Source organism: Cornus florida, unplaced genomic scaffold, assembly GCF_030987335.1.
Source record: "Cornus florida cultivar Cherokee Brave unplaced genomic scaffold, ASM3098733v1 CherokeeBrave_3.0.0_Hap2_Chr02, whole genome shotgun sequence".
In the NCBI taxonomy this organism is placed as follows: domain Eukaryota; kingdom Viridiplantae; phylum Streptophyta; class Magnoliopsida; order Cornales; family Cornaceae; genus Cornus; species Cornus florida.
Genome location: NW_026775572.1, coordinates 53,527,415 through 53,540,456, shown reverse-complemented (window position 1 = coordinate 53,540,456; position 13,042 = coordinate 53,527,415). Strand labels below are relative to the sequence as shown.

The following is a 13,042-nucleotide window of genomic DNA, read 5'->3' as shown; positions in this document are numbered from 1 at the left end:
TTTTTACCTTATTATATTTCAATTTCTATCTAACAAAACAGAGGCATTTGATAATCCCAAGGTGCAACCAGCATCTTCTCTCCTTCCCTTTCTTTTCTCTCTCTCTCTCACACAGACACACACTCCCTTGAGATTGTTCACTCCGTACTTCTCAACCTCCACAAGTTTGCAAGACCAACTATTGGGCAGCATTACCAGCAACAACAAGGTTCGTCTAACAATCTCTCTCTCTCTCTCTCTCTTTCCTCAATGACAACGCTAGTAATTTATCGTAATTTGGTCTGTTCACTAATGATTATGTGAAATGATTAATTATTGTTTATTTTGCTATAATTGTTGTTTAATACAAGAGTAAGTCTACCACAAGGTGTTCTCAGTAAGCCTGAGCCCTAGCGTGGCATATTCTGAATCCAATGAATGAGGGTTTGAGCTCACAGGAGAGCTTTTTTCTTTATATAATTGAAGCACTACTATTTAAATTTGAATTCCTTTTCTGATTTCTCTAATCAATTTAATTTATTGGTCAAACATGATCTCATTTGCAATTTTTTATAAATACAAATAGAGTAGTGCTATTTGCACTCCAAAGAGGGGATCAGGATCCTGTAAGTTACTGTTGTCTACGTTAACGGAAGTTGAACTTTTAGACGGCTTGTAATGTGTTACAGCATTCAGTAATTAAAAATGTTTGAAACGGCATAGTTTAGGGAACGATGTTGAACGCATTTGGTGAATTGTAAGCCATGGATCTTTAAAAGGCCAAATGTCAATTTTTTTAACAATTTAATTTATGATAATGTAGAGAGATTCAACTTAGTGGATCCTTGTCCTCCAAGGAGATACTCTAGCTCTCCACTCAATTTTTTAAATGAAATGACAGAAAAGCCCCTCTTTCTTCTCACTTCCAACACATTGTTTCTTCTTTCCTCCCTGACCATTTCTCTCCTCTACAAACCCTAATCTGTCTTCTCCTCATTGCATCCGCCAGCACTAACAACTCAGTAAAAATAGTGACACATCCATCACCATGCCATCACCATGAACAATGATTGCAATCACCTTACCAAAGGAACAGAACTGGCTCTACTCATGATTGATGCGAATCTCATGCAATTTGTACTTTTAAACTCGATGTGAACAACATTTAGTTACTTCCAGATGGAATCAAATTTAAATGAAATTGACAATTTGAAGTTTAATCCCATGTTCAATAACTCTATCTTTGAATTGCCAAATCTTTCTACTATTTTGTAATAACCATGGTTTCTCAGAGAATATATTGAAAAATATTAAGAATTGGATCGACTGGTAATGGAGAAGCATAGAGAGATTAGAGAATAGATAGGGCAGAGAAAACTCCTATTTAATAGGCATAAATATTTATAGTGAAGAGGTGAGCTTTGAGAGAGAGGGGACGGGTGGCAAGTTTGCAATGATAAGAGAGAAACTGTGGTTGAAGTAGAGGATGTAGCAGTGGTTGGCAATGAAGGAAAGAGAGCGAGAGAGAGACCACTTTGAATTATGTGTCTCTTGTGGGTAAAAGTCTTTTGGGCCTAAAGTATATAGGGGCTTTCTTGTCATCTCGTTTCAGTGAGTACGATGAGGGGGGAGCACCACAACATTTTTTTGGAGCATGAACATCATGACCCATACAGCTATTATATTGATATAGTTTATTGATGTCGTCCAACATGAGCAATAAGAGTAGGAGAATGAATGGAGGCTCTCCGAACCCGAGCAAAGGTTTCACTAGCTGTGGGAGTTTCCTTACTTGCAACCCGGCATTCAGTTCTTCCCACATACCTTTCAGTTTGGAGTATTATTCTTCGACAGAGCGATCTCCTTGTTGGAGATTAAAAATGTGTTGATACAACTGATCGATGTGAGAAATATTTTTATCCAATGAGCGCATCTCTGAAAGTCTCCTAAATATCCTAGACAGATTCTAGAAATGATACATTGTTGAAAATGTCAAGGTTCCAAACTATTCCGCAACCAAGTCATAATCTGTGCATCTTCTTTTCCAGGCATTAATAAGTTTTTCATCAGTAGGTTTTTGGGTGATCGAATGTACAATAATTTCCCTCGAGCCCTCAAGAACACTCCTACTGCCCGAGACAATTGATGGTAATATAAGCCCTTCAATGTGATACTGGACACTCTTTTGTATCCCATTTAGAAAAGAGAACGAAATAAGCAGAAAGATGAAAGAAATAAACACAAAGAAACCAAAGAGAGACAAAATCTGAGTAAACAAAAGATGCCGAGAGAGAGAGAGAGAGAGATGAGGATAGAGAGGGACTGAACCGAGAGTAGAGAGACTAAACCAAGAGAGAGAGAATCGATCAAAATTAGATCAATTTTAACTCTGATACCATGTTGAGAAAGATACCGAGGCTAGGGATTTGTGAATAAGAGTATATTTTTCATAGATACTCTTATTGTTACAACACATGTATATATAGGTACAAAGAAATATAAGAAAAGCTAAGTACAATAGTATGGAAAGTGTGTCAATATGAAAAATATGAGTGTGCAGACAAATCATAATTAAATATCACAACATTATTGTTCGCTCCTCTAGTCCTCTCCTCTAGTCAGATAATATGGATGTAGTAGTGGTTGACTAGAGGCGCAAACATTACTAATGTTGTGATAGTTAATTATGAGTTGTCCATGAACCTTAGTACACCCACATATTTTCCATAATGTTGTGATAGTTAATTATAAATTGTCCATAAAGCTCGGCACACTCGCACACTTTCCATACTTGTTGTACTTTCCTTTTGTTATTATTTCTCTGTCTGTGTTGTAACAATAGGAGTGTCTGTGTTGTAACAATAGGAGTGTATATGAAAATACAGAATTCTTCTCTTATTCACAAATTCCTAGTCTTGGAGAAACACTTTATTTGCTCCGGTTGTATTGATGACATGGTATCACCAACTGATTAAATACTGACACGTAGTAATTAGACCCACTAAAGTAAATCATTTTACTTATGTGTCAAGATATAATTGGTTGATGACATGGATGACAAAGTATAGCCGGTGCAGGGAAGTCATTTTCCTAGTCTTGGTATCTTCTTCAACATTTATTGTACTATTAAATATAGATGTATGCAATATACATATAATATATTGTATATATGCAACAAAAGGGCGGGTTTTATTGATAACAACTACTTTTTAACAGTCGGTAGGATGGAGGGGTCACTACACAACATTGCCAAAAATTATAGGAGTTTATATACACATAATAAACGGGAGGGGTGTTTTATTCATGTTTTTGTACAACGGGGGTTTTTGCACTGGGAGACAATATTGGCACTCCTCTTTTCTTCGTTTTACTCCCATCTAAAAGGAAATGACTCTTCTAACGCTAACTAATGATTTTTTTTATTTATTTCAATTTACACAATTACCGTTCCAAATATGGTTGGCTACCCCCCTCTCTCTCCAATCTTTATTTATTTATTTATTTTTAGTTTTTTGGGCACCTCTTTTGAGGGGACCTAAAAAACAAATACCCCCTCCCAACAAAAAAAGACATGAAAGAAAAAAGTTATAAATAAATTCTCTCTTTTGACTGGACAAAAAAACAAAAACTCATCTCTTTTGAATAAATTATCTTTATTGAATTAATTATTTCTTTTGGCAAGACCTAAAAACAAAACAAAAAAATACCGAAAAAAGGACCCCAAAAATATCTCTATTGAATAAATTATCATTTTTAACAGGATGAAAAAAAAAAGGTTTTAAAAAAAATAAAGAAGGTTAAAAAAAGTTAAGGTTTATAGTATAAAGGGTAATTATGATATTATATAAAAGGGGATTGTGCACTAATGAATTTAGGGACCTTCTTGTCCTTTTCTTTAGAAGTAATAGGCAAGTAGAGTGCAAGTGTAGAAAAGGGGAGTGAGAATATCGCCTCCTTTTGCACTAACCCAAATTTAAAATGTATGAGAAAACACATTTTAAATTAATCTAAGGTGGTTGAGTCACTTTTTAGACTTCACTCTTCATTTTAATAGATTAGTCGGACACGATTCAAGTTAGGATTCAATTGAAATATTAAATATATAAGATCTCTTTTTTAGACTTAGTTTAATTTGGTCAAAACACTTAGACTACTCTTTCAAAGTGATTAATATTTTTTATAACTGAATATCGTAGTGGTAGATACTCAATAATATAGAAGAATATAGAGACTCCGGTTGATCAATAGTTAAAAATATAACGAACTGTTGGGACAATGGAACCCTAAGAAGCACGGATATGCCGACACGTCAAATTCTTAAAGAGTAGGACACAGAAAAGGCATGGACACGACATGTTCTTGTGTTTGTCCAATTTCGTTGGCCACGATTTCCCATGGAAGTCTATATGGCGCTCTAAAGCTCCACTCAGAGTCGCATTCTTTGTTTGGACTGCCATCTTGGGAAAGGTTTTGACGTTGAATAATTTGGGAAAGAGAGGTAACACCATTGTTAACTGGTACTGTTTATGTAAAACATACGGCGAGTCCGTGGATCACATTCTTATGCACTGTCTTGTGGCATACGATTGTTGGACTCTCATCTTCAGTATCTTTGGCGTTCATTGGGTAATGCCTAAGCACACTATACAACTGATTAACGCATGGAGAAGATGCCCAGTCAAAGATCATGTCCGTGATTATTGGAGGATGGTTCCACACTGTGTTTGGTGGTGTATATGGAGAAAGAGAAATAACAAAAACTTCGAAGGAAAGGAATCGTCTTTAGTAAATTTAAAAATTCATATTTTTCGTTCTCTTTTCTGCTATGTAAGAGGAAGCGCTTGCTCCTCGAATGATGACTTATTTGATCTATTGGACTCTATTGGTCCTTAGGTCCATTTTTCATTTTGTGTATTAGGGACGCATTCCCCTTTTGAACGCTTTTCTAATATATTTTACTTATCAAAAAAAATTTATATATCTATTAAATGAGACAATCATAGAACTTTAATTAATTCTATACTAAAGTTACATAAGTAAGAAGATGACACTATTCGAATATAAAAAAGAATATGTTATATTATGTATAATATTATTATTCTATCCTCTCATTATAGTTATATTTTTGTTCCTTAGAGGTTGAACACTTTGGTGTACATTCATAATGTTGTTTCCGGAACTGTCATGTGCTTCTTTTATATAAGACGAAGAATGTTGGATGTGTTGGTCGAGTGTCTGGAATGTGTTGACCCTCGATCAAGTGTCCAAAATGTGTCGGCTAAGTGTCCAAAATAATAAAAAATTATTTTTAAATAATGGACACGGCCATGAAGTGTCGGACACGTGTCTAGGAGTGTCCATGAGTGTAGGACGGTGTCGGACACGGACAAGGCGGCTCATAGAAGTGTCCGTCTTCTTAGGTGGAAACAGATGCACTTGGAGATAGACTTAAAAAAGAAATCATACAAAAATATAAGATTTGACATTATTCGACACAACCCAACTTGCATTCATGAATGAGAACGGATATTCAACTATAATTTTGTAGAGAAGTTCAAGTGTACCACTCTACACGACTCAGTTCTAGCAATCAATGTTGTCTCCACTTTACCAACCATATACCACATCTCTACTGGTCTTGTGAGGAAGAGGATCTGAAACCCTCATGAACCTATCTCATGAGGCACATATCTCTTAATTTAATAAGTTTCAACAAAATCCTAAGTATCTATTCAAAAAGTACCAATCTTAATTATTTCTTAAGCATCATAGGAGACCAAGTATATCCCGGCAAGTATTTTCCTAAATAAAATACAACTATAGAGTAGAAACCTAATTAAATTGGAATATGAGACATTATTGCAGCAGAAAGGTTCTTGGATTGATTCTTGCAGCATTTCATGTGATTCTTTACTTGTTAATATTTACTGAACATGTTTTTTGTTTCCAATTTTAAATTCTGTGTTACAATAAAGGAAAAGAAAGAAATAAAATGGGGGAATGTAAAAACTACAATTTTTTCTCATAAAGGTTCTTGTATGGGATGTCAGAAAGATCAGTTTGGGCATGAAGCAAAGGGAGGCCAAATATTTTATAAGAGCACAAGAGGAAGACTTGATTGGCTTGGTTAAAACCTTCTGTTTTCGAGAAAGAAAACACTTAGTAATGAGTGGTGACAAAGCTAGTTTTTATTTTTATTTCTTCACCTTTTCAGTTTTTTGGAGGCACAAAAGTTGAGATTTGCTGGAGAGACACTGCATTCAACGGCTTTTTCTTTTGCCATTGATGCTTGTTTCTGGTTACTGTATCTATGAAAGATATTTGATATCTGTATTCTTTTTTGTTTCTATTTTCTCACATTCACTGCATCACACACCTGCACTCTCTCTCTCTGGTGGGGAGAGGAGGAGAATTTTTTTTTTTTTTTGGTGGGGGGTGGTCTGCTGTCATGTTGGTGGTTTAATTAGTTACTATAGTGTGGTAAGTGTTATACTTTCTAAGAGATTGCATAGAGGAAGAAGGATGCAAGATAGTTATGGAAGAAGAATTACAAAGAGGAAGTAAATTTTAATGAGGATGAGTGAAAAAATGATTAGAAATATTGTTTATTTCATAATAAATTGAATTTCAATTAATATCAGTTGTCTCTGAGATCTTTAGAGAAGGTATTTATCTGGGTTTTTGTGCTTTCTATGTTATTTTATTGGTATTGGCTATCCATATGAATGGCACAGTGGCTAGATTCACATTCATCATCTTTTGCTCTTCTGTCATTGGACCATAATGAAAAATGTAGGATTTAGAAATTACTTGGGCATTTCATTATTAAATTTTGAATCATAGACTTAGTATGGAAATTGTTTTAGATAATATGAAGAAAATCTAAGAATGCCTTATTACGAGGAAAACAATGCATGTGGTGAACACAGGGATTTGCTGTCTTTCAACTCATTCCATTATTCTGCAGAATAGGGAACTATGGAAATATATTACAAATTAAATGTTGTATTCATGGTATTTTGATGTATTTGGGTTTGTTGTAGTGTTTTCTTGATAATTTTTTTGGAATTATTGTTATATATATATATATATATATTTATATATATATATATATTTATTTATTTATTTATATATATTTATAGGTGGAATTATTTTACCTCTAATGAAAATTATGGTTTGCTCTTTACCTCAAGAAGTTGGTAAGTTAGAAATAGTTATTGTTAAAATGGTCAGTGTTACAGATTTACTTGATTAGGTTTTCATATAGGGATGTATTGATTCATTTAGAATAGCTTCTCCCCAAAATTGGAGGGAGCTTCAGATAGGATGCACAATATCTTACAACAAGGACATTTTTTTTGTACATGATTTAATTTTATATTTTGTATACTAATAATTCTAGTTGTGCATGTTTCATGTATTAGTGTCCATCTTGGGCCTCCAATTGGATAATGGGTTGTGGGTGGGACCACCTAATTTTTTGTGTTGATGGAATACTTAATCTATACATATTTTCATGTAAGCCAATTTGGGAATATTCTAATTTTATTTTATTTTCAGATGGATCCATTGGCAAGTGCTCCAGAAGCAGAACTTAAAATGCCCCTGCCACAGGTCCAACATGTTGAAAACCTCCAGATGGATACTCATGCAGAAGATGATGACTATTGGCCTCTTTCAAAGAAACCAAACTTCCATACTTTTGTTTTAAAAACACATCTCAAACCCTTGTATCAAATGGTAATCACTCTACTCAAGGACTTGTATGATTCTATTTTCCCAGGTAATGAAGGACTTGTTTGATTTCAATCAGGTGAAGGTTGTAACTCATGTAATTGAGTGATGGGATAATCATTTGATTCATTTGAATATCAGCGAACAGTGAGATGATCTTAGGTGTTCAACATGGTACATGAAGTGACTATCCCAATTTTACTAGTTACATTATTATATCCATCTCTCCATCTTTTTGTATTATCTATCCTAGATAATGAAAGTGGTTGTTTTGAGTTATCTTTTCATTTTGAAGGATTATAATTATATTATCAGTGTTCGAATTTCTACTTAATTTACATTCCATGTAATGGGTTTTAGTTCTACTAATTCTCAGACTTTTGGATTCTAAAGCATTTCTGTACATTTCTAGTTTTATTGCTAAATTCTGTTTGGAGATATCCAAGAGTGTGATATCATCGGCAATTATCATGCACCATGGAATCTCATTTTGGAATTCTTTTGTTATCTCATCTAAATTTATTGCAAATAAATATGGACGTAACACCGATCCTTGGTGCAATCCTAAGTTTATGGAAAACTCACTAATGTCACCACATGAGGTACGAACTTTAGTTTTTGAATTCATATACATATCTGGGATAATTTTTATGATTTGTAAGGGAATTTGTTTTCTTCGTAGAGCTCACCAAATTCATATTTGTTTTCTTTTCTTTTTTCTTTTTTCTTTTTTTAATTTATAAAAACCATATTTAAGTCTTGTTGCTTATTCCTACATTCTTCAATTAATTGTCTAAGTAGGTATATAGCTTCCATTGTTGATCTCCCCGGTGTGAATCCGAATTGGTTATCGGATACTATGGATTCCTTAAGTCTCCCCGGTCTGAATCCGAATTGGTTATTGGAAACTGTGGATTCCTTAGTCTTTGTTGTATTACCCTTTCCCATATTTTCATTGTATGACTTGTTAATATTTTATTTTATTTTATTTTCATAGTTGGTACTCACACGCACATGTCTCTATAGAGGCTCAAACCCTTGACCTTCTTTTGGGAGGTAAGAGCCTAATACCGCTGGGCCACTAGTGTTAATTTAATTCCTCTATAGTTGCCCCAATTTTGTATATCCTCTTTATTTTTATAAATTGGTATTATTGTACTTTTTCTCCACTCATTTGGTATCATGCCTTTTTTTAGGATAATGTTAACACAACTTTGTAAGCCACTCAATTCCTATGTTACTTGAGGTTACCAAGCTTCTATAGGTAAATACTCTCCGGGCATACAGCTTTATTACTCCCCATCTTCTTAAGTGCGTCCTTTACCTTCTTATTGGTGACTTCATATATCATACCCATGTGAAGTTCATTTCCTTCTACTTCTCTAGGATATTCCTTATTTAATAGGTCTTAAAAGTAATTCTCCCATCTAATTAATATATCACTTTCTTTGACTAATATTGTGTTATCTACATCCTTAATTTGATGGTTCAAAAATTTGAGCCAGTTTTATGATATCCATATCACTTGTATCATCTATGTGTTTGCAAGTAAATGTGTGTTTAAGAGCACATTTTGTGTCCAGTTAATTGGACAAACACAATATTAAAAATGCAGAGAGTTGGGAAGCTCCGATTTTACAGCAGTTGGGGTAAATTATATGATAAATAAGCTTAAGCTAATTTATAGACGTTCTCGTTTGATTCTTGTAGGTCCTTCCAACCAAAATGCAGTCGGTACTTCCTCAAGCTACAGTTCCAGTGATTCTCTCCTGTCGTGGCAAGAAATGGGAGACATCCTATTATGGAGATCGCAGCAACAAAAGGTTCGACTTCCATTGGAAGACATTTGCCATTGACAACAATCTAAATTATGGAGATGGATTGGTATTTGAACTCCAGGAATGCAGCAGCGGGAAGGTCGAGTTCAGAGTTCAAATTCTCCGCGGTGACTTCCCACCCGAATTGCTAGCAAGGGTAAATGGCGCGACTTCAATTTCTCCTATTGTCATTGATTAGATTCTCGTATCTTCATCTGGGATTTCTTTAATTTTGGGAACAGATTCTGGCAATGACTTATAAGAATTTAACTCCTTATTTGCTGTTTTATATGTATGTACACCTGGGCTTGAATTTTTCTACCTCGCTTTTCTTGTTCAGTGCCTAGTGTGCATATGGTTAACAATTACTTCTCTGCCTCGTTGATCATGAATATATCATGATTTATCAACTGAGCCTTTACAGATGCGCGTGTGGGCTGTCACACACACACACCCACGCACGCACGCAGCTACCCACTCACATGACACATGCAGCTATTCACATCAGTATACACACAAAGGAAGATAGGAACCGTCACCCATTTCTCTGTTTTTTTTTTTTTTTGTTTTGTTTTATAACGTGGCAAGATAATCGCCATACGGCATCTACATGGGTAAGAACATTGGACCATACACAAAACAAAGAAACACATACAGTGCCAAAAGACACTAAACTATCCAAAGCAAAACTAACACCTACTAATGTCAAGATCACAGCCTTGACAACAATCGAGAAGGTGTCAGTGTATTGAGAGTTTGTGTTTCTTGATCTAATATTCTGAGCCGTCTCAGAAGATGGATGTTTCCTAGGTCGCCGAAGATGGATATGTATGAACGATCCTTTATGGAGCTTATTTTTATGGAGCAGTTTGCGATGGAGAGTGGATGCTGTAAAGTACAAATCAAATGGTCTTTTAAAAAGCAGTTTTCAATAATTCGAAAAACATAATGATTTCTTAGAATTACAAATAACTGTCATGTCATAACAAAATTTTCTTTCTAACTTCTCATAAAACTGTCAACTAGGTAATTTTTTGCATTGTTTTTAGTTTCTCAATTTCTTTTTGATAAATAAAATTGTATTAGAAATAACAAAAAAAAATAAAAAATTGAACCAAGAATTACCAATACATGTGTGTATCAAACGTCAGTTCCTTTGACAACATTTCAAATAATTAGAATGATACAGAAACATATTAACAAATTAAGGAATTCTTTTTCCAAAGATAATCAATTTTAAAGTTTTCCTGTGAACGTCCTAATTTTTTTTTTTTTTTTTTTTCCTTCCGAATACTAACGATTATAACTTAAATTTTTAGGAGTGATAAAATGAATATTGTCAAAACTTAGGAAGCACATATACAAACACGAGTACAACACAATATGGATACGACGGTAATTACAAAAAATAAGGACACGAATATGGGATGAATACGTCAAAAAATAAAAATATAATATTTTATTATATATAGAAAAATAATTATTTTTATTCATTTTATCCACATAATCACGAATGAAAGCACTAATTTGGAATTTTGAATTTAATGTTTGTTGTTTTAAATTTTTTTTTTTTTTTTTTCCCATTACTCCATAATATATTTTAAATTTTATTGAATTTCATTTTTTTTAAAAAAAATAATTACAAAATCACTCCGTCGTGTCTTGAAAGTGTCCAAAACATGTTCTAACCATGTCCAACTAGAAAATAAAATATTCAAATTTCAGGACACTTCTAATCGTGTCCGAGCTGTGTCCCCATGTTGAAGCACTGTACCACTAGGTGAAATGTCCGTGCTTCCTAGATCAATACAAATATAAATAAAATAATGAGTTTAATATATGTAAAACTATATTATATATATATATATATATATGCAGTGGCGTTCAATTGCTCCCTGGTGAGCATAGAGTAGTATACTCACTTTTGATCTTGACTTTAGAATCTAATCCTACGGCAATTCATTAATCAGTGTTTCTTTTTTTAAGACAATTGTTACTTTATTTATTACCATTATATATTATTAATAGGAAGTGACAAAACTAGACATGTTTAGGATTTTCTTTTATACGAATTCCTTCCCATCCGAATTCTCAAAGCATACCAATTAAAAATAAAAAAATTAATTATTTCCAATTCCCTTCGTTCATATCTGTTCAGCCAAGGAATTCTCAAAGCATACCAGTTGAAAAATTAACGCATAATTGTCCCCTTCTCAACCTTATAATTAATTTATGTCTGTGAAACAATACTTACTGAATAATCCAATTACAAATGAATGTTGTACTCTCAAAATATGTTTATTTGTATGTGTGTGCATAAAAATGAATTCAAAGACAAACAAAATCATCAAATCATGTAATCCAATATATAAAATATGAAAGAGAAAGGAAATGATTGAATGAACCACCTTCACAACCTACCCTGGCATTACCGCCACCTCCACTGCCCCCGTCGTCGCCGCCACTACCGCTACCTCCACCACCACCGGTGATGGAGGTGGTGGCAGTGGCGGGGTAGGTGGTGGCGGCTACGGCAGTGGAGGTGGTTGTGATGGAGGTGGAATGCGTTATGGCAATTCAAAGTTAATGGGATTGGAAATTTTCGGTGGTAGAGGTGGTGGCAGTGGCGGGGTGGGTGGTGAAGGTGGTAGTGATGGAGGTGGAATACGCCATGGCAATTCAAAGTTAATGAGATTGGAAATTTCATTATTTTTATTTTTTTCAAATGTGGTTGCCTTCTATGTTTTAACCTTCTATCGTTGAAGGAATTGGAAATAATTAATTTTTATTTTTATTTTTAATTAGTATGCTTCAAGAATTCGGATGGAAAGAAATTCGTATAAAAGAAAATGCTAACCAATTTGATTTTAATTTGTTTCCATTAAAAACATGTCTAGTTTTGTCATTTCCTATTAATAATATATAATGGTAATAAAAAAAGAAACAATTACCTTAAATATTAAAAAAAAAAACACTCATAAACGCCACTATATATATATATATATTCAATTATTTGATTTGGACTCAATTTGTCTCCCAATTCAACTTAAGTTTGGGTTGAAATATTTCAACAAACAATGTCACAATAAATTCTCTTTTCTAAGTTTATATAAATAATCTAAAAATATTATACATAAATAATTAATATGAGCTTAAAACCGATCAAATTATTAAATAAAATCACTAGCATCTCCCGGACTATATAGTGTTTATCACTATTTATATCCTCAATAATTTGAGCTCGATTTACATTAGTACTGTCTTTGTATTGTATTAGGATAACAAATGTAAAAAAAGATTTGAATTTCTTTTAATTGATAATTTTTTTTTAAAAAATTATATACTGAAAACTGAATTTAAAAAGATTTTATTGTATTTAAAAAATTATATACTGAAAACTGAATTTAAAAAGATTTTATTGTATTTTAAAATTGCTAAAATTCTTAGATAACTGAACCTCCTAAAAGTTGATAAGCGTCTAATTAAACAACTGACATCCGTCACATCCCTAG

The 13,042-nt window shown here is 33.4% G+C and overlaps 1 protein-coding gene across 1 annotated transcript; it reads left to right on the top strand.

The window, feature by feature from the left end:
* The first annotated feature begins 56 nt into the window (after positions 1-56).
* On the top strand, positions 57-9,869 carry LOC132294993 (B3 domain-containing protein Os04g0386900-like). Its single transcript, XM_059793056.1, has 3 exons — positions 57-208; positions 7,540-7,719; positions 9,424-9,869. The coding sequence occupies exons 2-3, from the start codon at positions 7,540-7,542 to the stop codon at positions 9,727-9,729; spliced, it is 486 nt and encodes a 161-aa protein (XP_059649039.1). The 5' UTR covers positions 57-208; the 3' UTR covers positions 9,730-9,869.
* Positions 9,870-13,042: the final 3,173 nt, after the last annotated feature.